Below are 19861 nucleotides of genomic sequence, written 5' to 3'. Positions count from 1 at the left end.
CAGATGAAAACATTAGCAGGATTTTAATCTCACTTGTAATGGATCAAATACTATGGACAATATGGATACAGTGGTACTTTGGTTCTCAAACGCTTTCCGTTTTCAGTGTTACGCTGAAGTCTGTCTGTTTTTGCTATTTATTTTGTGGTTTTGTTTTTGCGGCTCTTCTGTTTTTGTGACTGTGTGCAAGCCAGTTCATCTACTGACTGATTGTGTGACTGCAGTACATTGTCTGTTGCTTTCATTTTATGGATCAATGGTCTCGTTAGATAGTAAAATTCATGTTAAATTGCTGTTTTGGGGTTCGTTTTTAAAAGTCTGGAAAGGATTAATCCACTTTGCATTACTTTCTATGGGAAAGCACGCCTTGGTTTTGGAACGGACTTCCGGAACGGATTAAGTTTGAGGACCGAGGTACCACTGTAGATATAAAATACAGATTATGAAATAATATGCAGTTGAAAATCTTGACAATAGGATCCATGGAGGTGATGGGGGAGTCCCGAGATTCAGAGTAAAATCTCTTTATATGGAAGTGTATTTGGTATGGTTATAAATTTATATTTGTAAAATCAAATACAAACCATGAAAAAGAAGTCTTTTGGGGACCGCTCTGTAGGATGCTGGACGAGATGCTGGGCCCCTGTTTGGGGCTGTCCTAGCAGCATCCAGGCCCTCCTGACATTTCCTTCAATCTGCTGCTTTTTCTCGATTGCAGAACATGTACCTAAACTTTGCGGAAATCGGAAGCAACATCAAGAACCTGATGGAAGACTTCCAGCGGAGGAAGCCTAAGGAGCAGCAGAAGCTGGAATCCATCGCAGACATGAAGGTAGCTTGCAATAATAATAATAATAATAATAATAATAATACAGTGGTGCCTCGCAAGACGAAAAGAATCCGTTCCGCGAGTCTCTTCGTCTTGCGGTTTTTTCCGTCTTGCGAAGCAAGCCCATTAGCGGCTTAGCGGATTAGGGCTATTAGCGGCTATTAAAGGCTTAAGGGATTAGCGGATTAGCTGCTAAAAGGCTATTAGCGGCTTAGCGGGCTTAGTGGATCAGCTGATAAGCGGCTTAGCGGATCAGCTGGTAAGCGGCTTAGCGATCAGCTGTTAAGCGGCTTAGCGATCAGCTGTTAAGCGGCTTAGCGGCTTGGGAAAAGGGGGGGGAGGGGAAAAAACCCCGCAGGAACTTGCAAGACATTTTCGTCTTGCGAAGCAAGCCCATAGCAAATTCGTTTTGCGAAGAACCTCCAAAACGGAAAACCCTTTCGTCTAGCGGGTTTTCCGTCTTGCGGGGCATTTGTCTTGCGGGGCACCACTGTAATTTATTTATATCCCGCCCTCCCCAGCCAAAGCCGGGCTCAGAGCGGCTAACAACAATAAAATAAGACAGCATTCTAGGGAAGTGCCATCAGCAAACACCTGCCCAGGAGCAGAGAGCTTGCAAGACTTTTGGTTCGGTGGGAATGGCAGACCAAGTTAATGGAATATGCAGAAACGGCGAGACTGACGGGGAAAGATCAGAAACCAGGAAGCTCAAGTATTCTTAGAAGTTTGGAATAACTTTTTATAATATACTTAAAAGACCACTGTAGGCAGTTAAAATCATTGGCAGGGATACAATGACACTTGCAATGTGAAATGAACTCTGGTAACTACGATTATACAACAGACTGATAACGGTAAAAAATGCAGAAAAAAGAAAATGAATTTTTATTATTAATTTTTGGAAATGGAACCCATGGAGGGAGGGGAGGAGGTCCGAAGGTTTCAAAAGAACCTTTTTATTTTTATGTTTTGGAATGATTAAAATTATTGCGTATAAATTCATGGAAAATCAATAAAGAATTAATTTAAAAAAAACAGTTTTGGACTGGGACCTGGAGGAGACCTGGGTTCAAATCCCCACACAGCTGTGAAGCTTGAATCGGGGCCCATCATTGCCTTTTAGAATGGGTAGCCAAACTAAGACCCGGGGGCCGGATGCGGTCCAATCGCCTTCTCAATCCAGCCCACGGACGGTCTGAGAATCAGCGTGTTTTTACATGAGTAGAATGTGTCCTTTTATTTAAAATGCATCTCTAGGGCATAGGAATTAGTTCATTTTTATTTTTATTTTCAAAATATAGTCTGGCCCCCCACAAGGTCTGAGGGACAGTGGACTGGCCCCTGCTGAAAAAGTTTGCTGATCCCTGCTTTTTAGCCTGATCATGGTGCTGTGGGTTAAACCACAGAGCCTAGCACTTGCCAATCAGAAGGTCGGCGGTTCGAATCCCCACAACGGGGTGAGCTCCTGTTGCTCGGTCCCAGCTCCTGCCAACCTAGCAGTTCGAAAGCATGTCAAAGAGCAAGGAGATAAATAAGTATTGCTTTGGTGGGAAGGTAAACGGTGTTTCCGTGCGCTGCTCTGGTTCGCCAGAAGCGGCTTAGTCATGCTGGCCACATGACCCGGAAGCTGTACGCCGGCTTCCTTGGCCAATAAAGCGAGATGACCGCCGCAACCCCAGAGTCGGCCACGACTGGACCTAATGGTCAGGGGTCCCTTCATCTTTACCTTTACCTCGCAGGGTTCTTAGCAGGATAAAACAGGGGAGAAGATAGGACAGGGAGAAGATTGGAAGAAATTTAAAGACTATTTACAGAAACACTGCAAAATTAATGAATGTTAGAATGATGTTGGATTGAAGTTAAGGGTTTTTTTAGCAGCAATGTTAAGGAATATGTAAAAATGGACTGTTAACAGGTGATAATCTATAGCTATAATATATTAAGATAAAAGATTAAGATAAAACCAAAGAGGGAAAGGATTTGCTGAATTAACCAACTGAACTGGAATACAAGAAAGGGAGGTGTGAGGAGGTCAGGGAAACAAGCAAATGAAAGATAAGATATGGAAAGACTGATTTGTTTTTAACTGTTTTTATTTTGTATTTTCTTTTCTTTTTACTCTTTTTATTCTTTATTTTTGTAACATGTTGAAATTTCAATAAATATATTTAAAAAAAATAAAAATAAAACAGGGAGAACTTTGAGCTGCGTTGAGGAAACGTGATTCAGCAGCCGGGCTCTGAGGTGTCCTCTCCCCTTCCTCTCCATCCTTCAGGCCTTTGTGGAGAACTACCCTCAGTTCAAGAAGATGTCCGGCACCGTTTCCAAGCACGTCACGGTGGTGGGGGAGCTGTCCCGGCTGGTGAGCGAGAGGAACTTGCTGGAGGCCTCGGAGGTGGAGCAGGAGCTCGCCTGCCAGAACGATCACTCCAGCGCTTTGCAGGTACCCCCAGCCCCGAGGCTAGAACCTTCTCCAAAACCCTAAATAAATACAGTGGTGCCTCGCAAGACGAAATGATTTCGTTCTGTGAGTTTTTTCGTTGTGCGAGTTTTTTCGTCCTGCGAAGCACCACTGCATTTAACAGCTGCCACAGCCGGTACCTCAGACTCACCCGCGCCTTGTGGCCACAGCGCGAAGCGGCTGCTGGAGGGCGGCGGGGCTCAGGAGCGCGACTCTGGCTGCAATGCTGGCTGCTGGCGGCAACGGCTCCCTGAGGGGAGCGCGCGAGGGGGGTGGGCAGCGCGAGGCAGCCGGAAGGTCGGCCATCAGCCGGAAGGTGGGAGGGAGCAGGAGGAGCGGGTAAGCGTGCGTGCGTGCAGTGACCGTCGCAATGACACGAGAGGCAGGGCCGTTTCGTCTAGCGAAGCAAGCCCTTAGGAAAATCCGTCTTGCGAAGCACCTCAGAAAGCGAAAAACCCTTTCGTCTAGCGAGTTTTTCGCCTTCCGAGGCATTCGTCTTGCGGGATACCATTGTAAATTTCCTCTTGGTGCGCTGTATGTTATAATAAACTGTGCCACGGAAGTAGAAACGTTAGAAGGCATCCAGTCAAAGGGCCCAAAGCATATTTTCCCAGGCCTGCTCAGGGATGTTAACATCATCATCATCATCATCATCATCATAATTTATTATTTGTACCCCACCCATCTGGCTGGGTTTCCCCAGCCACTCTAGGCGGCTTCCAACAAAGATTAAAAATACATTAAATGTCACACATTAAAAGCTTCCCTGAACAGGGCTGCTTTCAGATGTCTTCTAAATGTCAGGTAGTTGTTTATCTCTTTGACATCTGGTGGGAGGGTGTTCCACAGGGTGGGCGCCACCACCGAGAAGGCCCTCTGCCTGGTTCACTGTAGCTTTGCTTCTCGCAGTGAGGGAACCGCCAGAAGGCCCTCGGAGCTGGACCTCAGTGTCCGGGCAGAACAATTGGGGTGGAGACGCTCCTTCAGGTTTACTGGGCCGAGGCCGTTTAAGACTTTAAAGATCAGCTCCAACACTTTGAATTGTGCTCGGAAATGTACTGGGAGCCAATATAGGTCTTTCAAGACCGGTGTTATGTGGTCTCGGCGGCTGCTCCAAGTCCCCAGTCTAGCTGCCGCATTCTGGATTAATTGCAGTTTCCGGGTCACCTTCAAATGTAGCCCCACGTAGAGCTCATTGCCGTAGTCCAAGCCGGAGATAACTAGAGCATGCACCAGATTCGTTTTGGTCCGTAGGCCCAAAACCAAACCCTGACTTTGGATCATGAGATGTTGGCAGAAAGCAAACCACAGTTCTAAGCTGGGTTCACAATTCCAAATGAAACAAACCACGGTTTAGTGTTCCGTGTGAACCAGACATGCCCGTGTGTTTCTGTTTATGTCTAATCTTCCAGTCTTTCAGCCTCCAATAATGTTGGAAGTGCTTTTTGGGATATCTAAACTGCTTTTCAGTTGACAGGCGCGTTCTCAGCTTTCAAAAGCTCAGAAATGACCAGGGCTAAAAAGCGAAAAGAAGAAATTATTGGGGTTCTGTTCTGCGTTCTTAAAGGTTCTCCTTCTCCGGATTCTGCCCCCAACCCTCTGCTCTAAATCCTGGGATCTTTCAGAGAGATGCTGCTTTTATATAAAGAATTTCTTTGGGGCAGTGGAGATACTTTCTAATTTTATTTTGGGGGGAAAGCTTCACAAGGAATCCTCTGTCTGCCTCCGGAGCTTAGATGGGACGTCTGTTTCCTCCGTAACCCGTAGAATTCATAGACTGACCCCGCCAGCTGACACCACATCAGTGGGGATGAATTAGGCTTGTCGGCTGTTAACAATGCAGCCCTTTTTACGAAGGCTCTTCCGGCGCCTCCAGGGGCCTAAGATGGGCAGGGAGGTCAAAACGGGTGGGGTTAGATGCCGTCAGGGCAGAAACGTCTGCGTGGATCTCAGCTTCCGACCACAGGGAAACTCTCTCCTTTCTGAACTTTGAGCCACAATTCTCAAGCTGCCATGGGGCTCAGAAATGCCTCCGTAGATAAGACGGGGGAATGTCCTTGGCAGTGGGGGGGAAAGTGCATTCTGCACGAACTCAGAGGCAGGCTTCTGCAAGAAGGCTCCCAAGCCAGCCCTCCCGATTCATCTAGCGTCTAGAAAAGGCTTGGACTTAAGAGTACAGTGGTACCTCAGGTTACATACGCTTCAGGTTACATACGCTTCAGGTTACAGACTCCGCTAACCCAGAAATATTACCTCGGGCTAAGAACTTTGCTTCAGGATGAGAACAGAAATTGTGCTCCGGCGGTGCGGCGGCAGCAGGAGGCCCCATTAGCTAAAGTGGTGCTTCAGGTTAAGAACAGTTTCAGGTTAAGAACGGACCTCCGGAACGAATTAAGTACTTAACCTGAGGTACCACTGTACCCTGAACCTGTGAACCACCCCCAAAATCTGCAGATGGAAGGCAGTATACAAATGTAATATAATAATAAAAAATGTGGAATTCAGATTGTGATACAAGCAAAGATGCAAGATGGGAAATGAAACAAGCAATGAAATTACAGTTGAGAATCCAGCACAGTCCATTGCAGCAGCTGCAAGAGATTTCTCTCCCAAGTGGCCGGCGGTTCACCTTGCTGATTTCAGGCCGTCTCTGTGGCCGAAAACGTCTGAGAAGCAAGGCCTTTGATGGCTTTGAAAGGGGAGGGAAGCCATCCCATAAGGATGGTTTATGTGAAGCATTTAAGTCGGCCTTTCGCAACCAAGGCACCTTTCTGATGTTAGATCTAAGCCCATTCATTTTCATGCTTAAACTCTGAGCAGAGCTAACACTGGGTTTCATCCACTGTGTTCTCGAGACACAAATCTGCAGCAAAATAATCATAACTTATTATTTATACCCCGCCCATCTGGCTGGGTTTCCCCAGCCACTCTGGGCGGCTTCCAACAAAATATTAAAAATACATTAAAACATCAGTCATTACTTCCTTAAACAGGGCTGCCTTCAGATGTTTCTAAAAGTCAGGTACAGTTCTTAACCCGAGGTACTATTTCTGGGTTAGCGGAGTCTGTAACCTGAAGCGTCTGTAACCTGAAGCATATGTAACCCGAGGTACCACTGTAGCTGTTTATTTCATTGGCATCTGGTGGGAGGGCGTTCCACAGGGCAGGCGCCACCACCGGGAAGGCCCTCTGCCTGGTTCTCTGTGACCTTGCTTCTTACAGGGAGGGAACCGCCAGAAGGCCATCGGAGCTGGACCTCAGTGTCCGGGCAGAACAATGGGAGTGGAAACGCTCCTTCAGGTCTACTAGGCTGAGGCCATTTAGGGATTTAAAGGTCAGTACCAACACTTTGAATTGTGCTCGGAAACGTACTGGGAGCCAGTGTAGGTCTTTCAAGACTGGTGTTATATGGTCTCGGCGGCCGCTCCCAGTCACCAGTCTAGCTGTCGCATTCTGGATTAGTTGCAGTTTCTAGGTCGCCTTCAAAGGTAGCCCCACGTAGAGCGCATTGCAGTACAGTGGTACCTCGGGTTAAGAACTTAATCCATTCCAGATTAACCTGAAACTGTTCTTAACCTGAAGTACCACTTTAGCTAATGGGGCCTCCCGTTGATGCCACGTGATTTCTGTTCTCATCCTGAAGCAAAGTTCTTAACCCGAGGTACTATTTCTGGGTTAGCAGAATCTGTAACCTGAAGCATCTGTAACCCGAGGTACCACTGTAGTCCAAGCGAGAGATAACCAGAGCATGCACCACTCTGGCGAGACAGTCTGCGGGCAGGTAGGGTCTCAGCCTGCATACCAGATGGATCTGGTAGACAGGATGCCCCGTCGTCGTCCCCCCACAAAAAGCACCTCGTCTCTCCTACTGCAGAACATCCGCCGGCTCTTGCAGAACCCCAAAGTGAGTGAGCTGGATGCCACCCGCTTGGTGATGCTGTATGCCCTTCACTACGAGAGACACAGCAGCAACAGCCTCCCGGGACTCATGACAGAGCTGAGGAACCGAGGGGTCTCCGAGAAGCACCGGAAGGTGGGTAGGGGTGCTGAGCCCTCCGGGGGGGGGGGACCTGCCCTTAGGAGCAGAGGCTGTGGGGTGGGTCCATACATTGCTACGATGCCGCTTCTAATGTGGGTTATTGCTTTGTTTTTGTGTCATTGTTTCTTAATTTGTTTTTATTGTTTTGTACATACTTCGGTTTTATTGTTTTTTATTCTCATTTTGTATTTCCTGTTGTCGACCGCCCTGGAATCCCTCCAATGAAGGGTGGTGTACAAACTTGATTAATAATAATAAATGAATGATTTCTGTGTATGATAACAACAGAAAACAAAGTAAAAGGATATAAAAGTTCTAAGAAACTTTAGGGTAACCAAAACATAACAAAGCTATTATTTGTACTACTGGCAAAATAGCAGTGAGGAATACACTGGGGGTGACGGGAAGTCATAGGTAGTAAAACAAGAATGTGTGATGAAATGAACTGTATAGGAACAAATGGACTTATTTTTGTGGTTTTTTGAAGGATCATACATGCAAATCTTTTGTTATCATTTAAACTCCATAAAGGTGGGAGGGGAGGGGAAAGAAGATTAATAATAATAATTTGGGCGTTTTCTAAAAAAAATGTTTAGGGGTGCTCTTATTTTGACTCCAGAAAATCACAATTTTATAGTTCAAATTGGGGAAAATAAATCTAGTAAATAGAACAAAACTGACCAATCGCCATGCTAGATTCCAACTCCTACTTCACACATTAAACGCTCGCTTCTGTCTGAGACTCAGGAAACACCGTGACAGGAATTGAGGCCGCCAACAGGAGTAGCGACTGAACTGTGATGATTCACCTTGCTAGAGAAGAAACTAATTTCTAATTTTTTTTAGTTTCTTCTCCCGTTAGATTTACAAAATGTTTAGGGGTGTGCGTCCCCCTGTGTACCCCCAGGAAAAAAACCCACTGATAATAATACGTAATAATAATAATAATTTATTATTTATACCCCGCCCATCTGGCTGGGTTTCCCCAGCCACTCTGGGTGGCATCCAACAAAGGTTAAAAGTACGTTAAAACATCAGTCATTAAATAGTTCCCTAAACAGGGCTGCCTTTAGATGTCTTCTAAAACGTCAGATAGTTGCTTATCTCTTTGACATCTGATGGGAGGGCGTTCCACTGATAATATTATTTCTCTCCCGGCTCAGCTGGTGTCGGCCGTCGTAGAATATGGAGGCAAGCGTGTTCGTGGGAGCGACCTCTTCAACTCCAAAGATGCTGTCGCCATCACCAAGCAGTTCCTCAAAGGACTAAAGGTGGGGGCCGTTCTTCCGGATAAACCATGGTTTTTATTTTGGCAGCCTCGCTGAGCCCGGAGAGAGCATTCGCTTTTCCCTCTTGTGTTTCCTTCTTCAAATAGGGCGTCGAAAACGTCTACACCCAACACCAGCCGTTGCTGCACGAGACTCTCGACCAGCTGATCAAGGGGAAACTAAAAGACAACCAGTACCCCTACCTTGGCCCCAGCACCCTCCGCGACAGGTAAGGCTGGCAAGTGTAGCCTCTCCTAGCTGGGAATGCCTTCAGGGCCTGGATCTGGGACCATGCAGAAGCCAGGTGATCTATAGGCCACTGAGCTGCTAAAAAATAAAGTAAGATTGCAGTCCTGAGGTCCAGTGTTGAGGGCCTTCTGGCGGGTCCCTCGCTGTGAGAAGCCAAGTTACAGGGAACCAGGCAGAGGGCCTTCTCGGAAACACCCTCCCACCAGATGTCAAGGAAATAAACAACGCTCTGACTTTTAGAAGACATCTGAAGGCAGCCCTGTTTAGGGAAGCTTTTAATGACGGACTATTGTATTTTAAGGGACGCGGGTGGCGCTGTGGGTTAAACCACAGAGCCTAGGACTTGCCGATCAGAAGGTCGGTGGATCGAATCCCCGCGACGGGGTGAGCTCCCGTTGCTCGGTCCCTGCTCCTGCCCATCTAGCAGTTCGAAAGCACGTCAAAGTGCAAGTAGATAAATAGGTACCACTCCGGTGGGAAGGTAAATGGCGTTTCCGTGCGCTGCTCTGGTTTGCCAGAAGCGGCTTAGTCATGCTAGCCACATGACCCGGAAGCTGTCCGCCGGCTCCCTCTGCCAGTAAAGCGAGATGAGCGCCGCAACCCCATAGTCGTCCGCAACTGGACCTAATAGTCAGGGGTCCCTTTACCCTTTACCTAATTGTATTTTAATATTTTGTTGGAAGCTACCCAGTGTGGCTGGGTAAACCCTACCAGATGGGTGGGGTATAAATAATAAATTATTATTATTATTATTATTATTATTATTATTATTATTATTATCATCATCATCTTCACAGTTCTTAACAAAGGCCTGGTTCAGATAGGGGCCGAGGAAGCTGGCTTATACTGAATCAGGCCACGGTTCCCTCTAACTTAGTATAGTCAGCACTGACTGGCAGCATCCCTTTGTGACTCAGGCATCTCTCCCACACCTAGAGATGCTGCCTGCGGGGCTGGAGCCCTGCCCCTGAGCCCTGCCGCTCCCTAAAGCGTTCCGTAACCATCACAAGACAAGGGCTCAAATAAGCCCCTCGACAGTATATATTTTGTGGCGAACGCCTCCCTACGGCCGAAAGCTTTCCGTCTCTCCGATTGAATTGCTGCCTTAAATTCCCTTCTCCCCTGAGCAGCTGGCTTACAAACCGACTTGGCACTGGATTTGCTCGTTTGCGACCTGCACTGTGGCTTTTTTGTTTTGTTTTTCGTATCACCACCAACTGCGATCCCCGTCAGAGTTCAAACGGAATGGGGGCGGAAGGCTGCTAGGATTTGCATTTGTTTATTTGCATGAGCCTCGTAAAACTAACCTCCCCATCAGTTTTTCAAAGCAGAGGGTCTGCCTGTCTTTTTTCATTATGCTTCACCCATAAGGCACCACCTTCCCTGGCAAGTTGTCACAGTGCAATCTTATTTCTTTTATTTCCACATTCTCCCCTTTATCTCCTGCCTTCCTTCCATCATTGAACCCAAGGCGTCGAGTCGGTCGGCACAGCTGAGAGATCACCAACTTTGGGCTCTTTGCCCATCCCAGTTGTTCATCATTTTGTTTCTTTAGACAAGAGTAAACCCATTGGGTTCTCTCTCTCTTTTTATATAAATTTTTATTAGCTTTACATACAAGTTATACACCATAAACATAACATTTTCACACACTGAAAAAAAGGAAAAAGGTTATTTCGAACCTTGAGACCTCCTTCCTTCCATCTATGGGTTCCAATTCTAAATTTGATTCCTGCATTTTTTCCTGTAATCATAGCATCCACAAGCCATGTTACAAGTGTCATTGTATTCCTGCCAGTGATTTCAACTGTTTACAGTGATCTCTCAAATATGTTAGAAAGTTATTCCAGTCTTTTAAAAATACTTGGTCTTCCTGAAGGAAGGGCTCAGCATTCTCAGTTCACTAGTGCAAGGGCTATCATTCATATATATATATATATGTGTGTGTGTGTGTGTGTGTGTATATATATATATATATATATATATATATATAAATTTTTTATTTATTTTCCATTTAATAATATACGCTCACATCATTACATTCCACTTTACGTCTCTGGCTCTTTAGAGCCTGTCAACTTCCTTCCCTCCCACCTCATGGCTTTCAGAATTAACCTTTATATCATTGCGTTTTGTACGTTTTCCCGTTCTAATTACACACATTACAAAATAACTCAAAATTTAAATAAATATAGAAAGGTAAAGAACTTCTCATTACAAGTCTTCAAACAACCCTGCTAGTGATGTTAATTGCTTACAGTAATCTTTCAAATATCGTATGAATTTACTCCAGTCCTTTTGGAATACTTGATCCTTCTGGTTTCAGATTTTTCCTGTTAGCTTTGCCAGTTCTGCAAAGTCCATCATCTTCACCTTCTCCTCTTCTTTCGTCGGTACTTCTTGTTGGTTCCATTTTTGGGCTAAAATAATTATTGCTGCAGTTGTTTCATACACTAGTGTGATGATACACTAGTGCGAGGGCTTTTGCACCAGCGGGCAGGTGAGTTTTACTGCTGCACAATGGAGGAATCCAACCGGACACTCACTTCTGTGTTTGCGACATTCGGGAGTCGGTTTGTTCGTCAACCAAAGTGTTCAACTACCAGGGTACCACTGTATTGGGATTTTAAAAAGGGAAAATAAAGCCGGATATTTAGTTGGACAGGAAAGAAATTCACCAGTTTTATAGAATTGTATAGTTGGAAGGGATCCTGAGCGTCATTTAGTTCACCCCCCTGCTGTGGAGGAATCTCAAATAAAGCATCCATGACAAACAGCCAGCCCCTCACGTTCTGCTACAAGAACAATAGAATTGCCAGCAAAACACCAATATTGTGAAGTGTCCTGTCTGCCCCAGACATTTGATGGGGTATCGCAACCCACGGTTTCCCCCAAAGTAACAGACAGGGAACTGCTGTCTGTCAAACTTTTGTTGTTGTTGAAGAATCTCTTTTTAAAAGCCATATTTTATTGTGCTTTACTTGTCAAATTTAAACATCTGCATCATATAGGATTCCTTGAATCCTTTTGACTCCCCTCCACCCTTCCATGGTTACCATTTTCAAACTTTTCCCACTCCTTCACTTATTTTCTCTGTTTTTCTTATATAATCCCATTTTTCCTTCATTTTAATACATTACAAACCTTATTCGAATCCTGCCAAAGTTTTTAGTTGTTTACAGTGTTCTCTTAGAGACATTATAATTCTTTCTCATTCCTTTTTAAACTTCATCACTTCCTGGTTTCTGATTTTCCCGATCATTTTTGCCATTACGGCGTAATCCAGGGGTCAGCAAACCTTTTCAGCAGGGGGCCGGTCCACTGTCCCTCAGACCTTGTGGGGGGCCGGACTATATTTTTTTGGGGGGAATGAACGAATTCCTATGCCCCACAAATAACCCAGAGGTGCATTTTAATTAAAAGGACACATTCTACTCATTTAAAAACACGCTGATTCCCGGACTGTCCGCAGGCCGGATTTAGAAGGCGATTGGGCCGGATCCAGCCCCTGGGCCTTAGTTTGCCTACCCATGGCGTAGTCCATCATCTTCACCAGTCATTTGTCTCTGGTCGGGACTTTATCTTCTTTCCATCTCTGGACCACCCTTCGCCCGTAAATCTCAGGGTAGTTCACAACATAAAATGAACAATATAATAACACATTAAATACGTACTAAAATTAAGGGTGCCGAGAGTTGCTGGGAGGGTGGAAAGTTACTGAAACTGAGGTTTGAAGGCATGGATGGGGGGGTGGGGAAATGAATCAATTTGGATTCCAGACAGGTCTGATAAAGGAAAGGATCCCCGCGGATTAGCCGTGTGTCTCGCTCCGGGAAAAAGCCGGCCTGTCTCAAAATTTACGACGCTGTCCTTTTCTTATCTGTCAGACAAACTTGCAGAAAGGGACCTTTCTGTCTGGCTCGGAAGGAGCTGAAACCCGCCATTAATATTTTTCCGGAGGGGCGCTGTGTGTGACCACCCGCCTCCCCTTCCCCACCCAAAAATAATTCGAGAATGTTTCCTGGCAGGCCCAAAAACGATCCGTAGTTTGCCTCTTGTGAGCTCATAACTCCTTTTCCTTGTTGGTAACTGGAGTGACAAATGGGCCATGAAGCTGTCAGCGGGGCTGCGAAGCGTGGACACCATTCGTGACAAAATGCTCCACCTTCCCCCGGGGAATTTTTTATTTTTATTAAAACGCTCATCGGATGCATCGGAGTTCTGTACTACAGAAGCACAGACCCTTCTCCCCTTTTCCTGAACCTCATTTTGAGGGCGGGGGGAGCTGTGTTCTTTTCAAACTATGGATAAGGAATCCCAATTTAAGGTCAAATCCAGATTTTCCCCCAGCCACATGTTTTGCAGGCACCCTCCCATAGTCCTTCAGCTTTCACAAGGCTTCTCGTCTGCCCGGATTGTAGAATCAAACGAGGCGGAAGGGAACACGAAAGCCATCTGGCCCAACCTCTTCGCAATGCTGGAATCTTTTTTCCCCAAAAAAATTTGTATTCATTTTCCAGAAAAATTTTAAGACAAACAAACATACATACATACATACTAATTGTAATTAAACCAATCTTAATAACATTATTAAGTGACTTCCTCAAATCCCCCGGTTGAATTTCATTGTAAATCATAACAGTTTTCCAAAATCAATCTTCTCAAAAATTTAACTTTGTCACTTAGCATCTTTCAATCTTTCTAATCCAGCTTCAGACATCTTATTTCCTATCCTTATGTAATGGTTCTAGGGGTTGCTCGTGCGTAAGCCATAGAATCATGGAATCATAGAATCATAGAGTTGGAAGAGACCACAAGGGTCATCGAGTCCAACCCCCTGCCAAGCAGGAAACACCATCAGAGCACTCCTGACATATGGTTGTCAAGCCTCTGCTTAAAGACCTCCAAAGAAGGAGACTCCACCACACTCCTTGGCAGCAAATTCCACTGTCGGACAGCTCTTACTGTCAGGAAGTTCTTCCTAATGTTTAGGTGGAATCTTCTTTCTTGTAGTTTGTATCCATTGTATCCGGTGCAAACACCTGGCTGGGTTGCCTGAGTGAACCTTTTCTGTCCGGACAGCCACTCACCCGTGGCCGTCTCAATCGCTGGCAGAATCCGTCAGTGGGCGTTTCTTAAACTTCTTCCAGCGAAGAAGCTCTTTGACGCCTAGTCTCCTCCTACTCTCTCTGCGCGAAAGCCTTCTGCGCAAGGAGGGCGTAGGCAGCGGAGGACCTCTCCTCGCTGGTCCCTGGCAAGGAGTCATGGGACCGCCTCGCCGCTTCCCCCATCTGCCCCCCCTTCTCCACTGGTGCTACGCTGATTCTCTTCCCCAGAAGATGGGCTGCCTCTCCCAATCCCGGGACGCTCTCTGGAATCCCTCTGGATTTTGCTCTCTCCCTCCGGCACTGATGGCAGTTCCCTGACACCTTACACATTTAAATCCTAAGCCTATGCAATATTTGCAAGCTTTTCCAATTAAGTTATCTTAACATATTTAGCTAAATAGTCTTTAAATTTTACCCATTCTTCCCGGTGCTCCTCCTCCTTCTGGTCGCAGACTCTTCCAGTCAGGTCAGCCAGCTCCGAAAAATCCATCATCTTCATCTGCCAATCTTCCACTGTTGGTACTTCTTCTGTTTTCTGCAATGCAGGAATCTTTTGCCCAACGTTGGACTCGAACCCACAGCGAGATGAAGAGTCTCACGCTCTACCAACTGCGAGCTCTCGGGACAGAGAGGTGTGTGTGTAGGAACACACAAAGGTTAAGATCTCTGGTTCAGCCCCACCTGTTAGCATTCCACTCCTCCGTTTCTGGTTGTGTGATTGTTACTTCACATGTCTGTGTTTACTTTCTATATAAACACACAAGACGTAACCAGCTGTCCTTTTGATAATAAATCAACAGCAGCAACAATTTATTTTGATATGACGATAAGAAAATATTATTATTATTGGCTAATTAATGGAATTGGAGTACAAATTTCACTTCAGAAATTGGCTCCTCCTCGCAATTTCTTTTTTTTTAATCAAAAATTTTATTGCTTTTGCAAAGTTTATAAACAACTAACCAGCTGTACTTTTGAATAAATGAGGTGCTGTGGTACCTCAGGTTACATACGCTTCAGGTTACATATGCTTCAGGTTACAGACTCCGCTAACCCAGAAATAGTGCTTCAGGTTAAGAACTTTGCTTCAGGATGAGAACAGAAATTGGGCTTCTGTTGGCGCGACAGCAGCAGGAGACCCCATTAGCTAAAGTGGTGCTTCAGGTTAAGAACAGTTTCAGGTTAAGAACGGACCTCCCGTACGAATTAAGTACTTAACCTGAGGTACCACTGCATAATATTCATTGTGTCAAATTGTAGATTTCAATGGAAGTCTCATAAAGTTCAACGAAAAAAGCAGAAGACCCAGTGGATCGGTTCATTTTCTAGTCAGTTCATTCATAAGGTCCATAAAGGTAAAGGTAAAGGGACCCCTGCCCGTACGGGCCAGTCGTGTCCTACTCTAGGGTTGTACGCCCATCTCGCTTAAGAGGCCGGGGGCCAGCGCTGTCCGGAGACACTTCCGGGTCACGTGGCCAGCGTGACGAAGCTGCTCTGGCGAGCCAGCACCAGCGCAGCACACGGAAACGCTGTTTACCTTCCCGCTATAAAGCGGTACCTATTTATCTACTTTGACGTGCTTTCGAACTGCTAGGTTGGCAGGAGCAGGGACTGAGCAACAGGAGCTCACCCTGTCACGGGGATTCGAACCGCCGACCTTCTGATCGGCAAGTCCTAGGCTCTGTGGTTTAACCCACAGCGCCACCCGCGTCCCTCATAAGGTCCATACATGTATAAATATCTATTCCACCTGTCTGTTCATAGAGTCCAATAATCCACATGAAGGGTTGTTACAGTTCTACAGAGTCTAAGACAAGGATTTCCGGAATATTAGCCTTGTTTAGCCACCCTAGGCTTCATCAGTAGAACAGACTCACATGTAATATTACAGGATAGTGGATCTTGCAACTATAAGACCCACCATCCTGTAAAATCCACATATGAGCTTCTTCTACTGCTGAAGCCTAGGATGGCAAAACAAAGCTAATATTCTGGTGCTTTTCGACACCCATGTAAGCATCTCTTCTGCCGTGAGAAACTGAGAATGTCCTAGTTACATTGCATTTTATTCTTAAAGTAGCGCCTTAGGAGATTCACAGCCGCCTTTTTGTATTGTTTCCAGTGCTGACCTTGGGCCAGAACAGCCTGTCCGTTCATTGCGGGACTTCTTAATCTTCCGTGGGCGGGAAGGGAAAGAGGAACCATCTGATCCTGGGTTGGTCTCAGTGACTGGTTTTTACAGCAAGTCTCTGGCAACTGCCCAGGAACCAGTGTTCGATAGCTCTGTGCGCTGGGGACCCTCTGCTTTTAAAAAGCGATTTTCAAAGCCTGCCGTGAAACGGAACCCGCATTCTGCGAACTGTGCGCATTGTTGTTGTTGTTGCTTGCTCAGTTTGCATCCCGCCCTTAAACTGCGGAACTCACTGCCACAAGAGGCGGCGATGGCCACCCGCTTGAACCGCTTTAAAAGCAGCTAGGGTAAATTCGCAAGGGACGAGAAAGCTCCAAACCCAAATGGGCATCTGGAGAACTGACCCGGGAGATGTGTGGTTCAGATGTGGGCTCTCATCTCGCGACGTTCAAATTCGGAATTTGCATCTCTCCCTATATCAAGTGATCTTTGCAAACGTCGCTCGCAATTCAGGGCTCTGGGCCTGAATATTTGAATGGGCTGAAGTTGCTAACCTGTGTGGAACGGGAGCACGAAAGAGGTGGGGGCGTTTTTTTTGGGGGGGTCATGTTTGGATTTCATGCTCCCTGCATCCTCCTGGTCCCCAGTGAGTAAGCATTCTTGTGATACGAGCTGTAACAAAACCCTGCTCGTGTGTGTGTGTGTGTGTGTGTTTACGGGGTGCGGACCCATATTGCGGTGGAGGGGTGCCAGATCTGACCATCTGATCAAGCTCCCTCATCCTTTAAAAGCTGGTGGACTTCATCAGTTACAAGAGACAGCTTGGGGGACGGGTTTTTCCTTTTAATTATTAAACAAAAAAAACCAAGCATCTGTCCGTCTCTGTCACTGGATCCGGTTGCCCCAGTTCTTGGGGATCTGAGCAGGCCCAGAGCGGGAGCACTCTCATCTGTGTTTCCAGGGGAGCGGAGGGAGGGGAGAAAGTATCTGACACCTTCTCTTTCTAAGGGACACGGTTGGCGCTGTGGGTTAAACCACAGAGCCTAGGGCTTGCCGATCAGAAGGTCGGCAGTTCGAATCCCCGCGATGGAGTGAGCTCCCGTTGCTCAGTCCCTGCTCCTGCCAACCTAGCAGTTCGAAAGCACACCAGTGCAAGTAGATAAGTAGGTACCGCTCCGGCGGGAAGGTAAACGGCGTTTCCGTGTGCTGCTCTGGTTCGCCAGAAGCGGCTCAGTCATGCTGGCCACATGACCCGGAAGCTGTACGCCGGCTCCCTCGGCCAATAAAGCGAGATGAGCACCGCAACCCCAGAGTTGGTCACGACTGGACCTAATGGTCAGGGGTCCCTTTACCTTTACCTTCCCTTTCTGGGACAAGGAAGCCCCTATTTGCAGGGGGATGATGTCAGACTCTTCCATCACGCCGTGGGTTGCCTCCAGCGCTAGCCTTGCTCAGATTAAAAGGTGGAGACATACCGTATTTTTTTGCTCCATAAGGCACATCTGACCATAAGACGCACCTAGTTTTTAGAGGAGGAAAACAGGGGGGAAATATTCTGAATCAAATGTTGTACTAAACTATTTAATAAACTACCGGTATATCAGAATGAGAGTGAGGGACAGGAGTTGTATGTTTTTTTAGTGTGCGCGCTCAAGGAGCGATGAGCGGGGAGGCAGCAGGCCCCTGGACCGACCCGACACAGGAACCCCGGCAGCCTCCTCTTGTGTAAGCGGCTCATCTCCCGCTTTGCTGCTTTAAATCGAGCCACGGAGGAGGGAAGGGGAACCATGGATCCTCCGCTCGCGACTGCAATGGGATCCCGCTGCCGTCCATGGGCATTCACTCCCTAAGACGCACAGACATTTCCCCCTACTTTTTAGGAGGAAAAAAGTGCATCTTATGGAGCGAAAAATACGGTAGCTGCGATGCTGGGAAACTGGGGGAGGCAAAAGGGCAAGGCGGGGAGCGCAGAACAGACACACACACACTCTGCATTTTTAGCCAGTTCGGGCTGCAACTCAGTGGCAAAGCACCTGCTTGGCACACCTGGAGACCCCAAATTCAGTCCCCAGGGGCATAGGATCCTGGAGTTGAAAGGGACCCCGGGGGGTCATCTAGCCCAACCCGCTGCGATGCATCTCCAGGTCAGGCTAGGCGAGCCCCCCTACCTGAAGTGTAGTCAATATTGAGATAGATGGACCCAATGGTCCCATATAAGAGGGCTGGGGAAACCCAGCCAGATGGGCAGGTTGTTGTTGTTGTTATCGTTGTTGTTGTTCTGGCAGCTTTTTGTGTTCCTGTTTTGGGTGGGAGGGATCCCACAGCTAATTCTCCCCTGGTCTCCTCGCTGGCCCAAATAGGACTAATTTAGCCAGCTGGCCCTGGTGATCATCTAATCTTTATTGGATGGATTTCCCCCCCAAATTGATTTTTGAATTCTGAATTTATTGTTATTCACGTTTTATACTGTATTTTATGCTGTTTTTTGTTGCATCAATTAAGTGTTTTGTTGTTAGCCGTCCTGAGCCTGGTTTTCTGAACCGGGAAGGGCGGGGTATAAATAAAAAAATATTATTATTATTATTATTATTATTATTTGTCTGTGTGAACTTCTGACCACTTGCCAATCACTTTGCTGTTTCCAAATATCTCCACTTCACAGCTCTCCCCGTTTCCTGGAAGCCTTTCTGCTTCCTCTTACCTACGCAAATGCTCTCACCCCCTGCTCCTTTCACATCCTGTTTTGATCATACTGTTGTAGAGTTGTCAGGGACCCTGGGGGTCATCCAGTCCACCCCGCTGCTATGCAGGAATCTCAACTAACGTATCCAATGCGTCACCTGCAAAATATACCCAAATTGCCAAACTAAGTTGAAACGAACGGATGTAAACTCAAAAGCAACACTAGTTTCTTTCCCCCAAATAATCTTCACTTTCTCCAGAAGCTGGGATGCATATTCGTTTGCCTGTATAACAACTAAGCCTTGGTTTATCAAGCGATGATTTGTCAAACCGTGGTTGGCTTGATTGGCCAAATCCTACCCAGTGGCTTAACAGTGGTTTGTTTAACTGGCAGCAAGCCGCCACCTGAAACCATGGTTTGCTGTTGGTTTGCCTACAAAACCTTGGTTTGCTTTATTGATTCATGAGATACGGCCCTTCAGTATACGATCTCAGGGCAGTTCACAAGGTAAGAATCCCAGGCAAAAGCACAAATAAATAGTTAAAACAAAAACAACCAAACAATACCCCCCAAACACAATTATAATATTAATCAGCCAAAGGTTTGTTTGTACGGCTTGGTGTTTCGTATAACCCTGACACTCTTCACTGTGGTTTGTTTGACCACCCTGTTTCTGACACCTGCCAAGCTTTCCAAGGGTTTTGTCTTCAGAAAAACAAACCATGGTATGTTTGATCATCTGTGGAATTGCTCTCTGTTAGCTTGCTGTTTCTTGAGCAAACCATGGTTTATCATTGCGGGTCAGATGATGGTCTCCCCGCTTAATGGGAGTTGGGCAGGCTAGTCTGGCCCCAAAAGGTATTCTGGGCCCCAAAAGCCATTTCAGGCAGGCTTCCTCCACCTGGTACCCTTTGGGCCAGGGTTTCCCCAAGACTACAACTCCCATCATCCATAGCAAGCAGGAATAGTGGATGATGGGATTTGTAGTCCAAATGCAGCTGGAGACCCAAGTTTTGCGAAACCCTGATCTAGACGTTGCTGGACTCCAACTGAACTCTTCCTTCCGGATTTTCCGGTCCTTAAAACGTTAAAA

The 19861-nt window shown here is 46.5% G+C and overlaps 2 protein-coding genes across 4 annotated transcripts in view; one reads left to right on the top strand and one right to left on the bottom strand.

Annotated features, from left to right (window-relative positions):
• The window catches only part of LOC310666130 (intelectin-like protein), an 814635-nt gene that overhangs the window by 388785 nt on the left and 405989 nt on the right, over positions 1–19861 (bottom strand). The window lies entirely within an intron of this gene.
• VPS45 (vacuolar protein sorting 45 homolog) overlaps positions 1–19861 on the top strand; it is a 62427-nt gene that overhangs the window by 31621 nt on the left and 10945 nt on the right. For all 3 annotated transcript variants that reach the window (XM_083416577.1, XM_083416578.1, XM_083416576.1), the window contains 5 exons: positions 719–832; positions 3105–3272; positions 7165–7323; positions 8493–8600; positions 8705–8826. In XM_083416577.1, the coding sequence (XP_083272703.1) occupies positions 719–832; positions 3105–3272; positions 7165–7323; positions 8493–8600; positions 8705–8826 (671 nt within the window). The remainder of the gene's footprint in view (positions 1–718; positions 833–3104; positions 3273–7164; positions 7324–8492; positions 8601–8704; positions 8827–19861) is intronic.

The sequence above is a fragment of the Podarcis tiliguerta genome, assembly GCF_965153285.1.
Source record: "Podarcis tiliguerta genome assembly, chromosome: 16".
NCBI lineage: Eukaryota > Metazoa > Chordata > Lepidosauria > Squamata > Lacertidae > Podarcis > Podarcis tiliguerta.
This window is presented reverse-complemented; position numbering and strand designations above follow the sequence as displayed.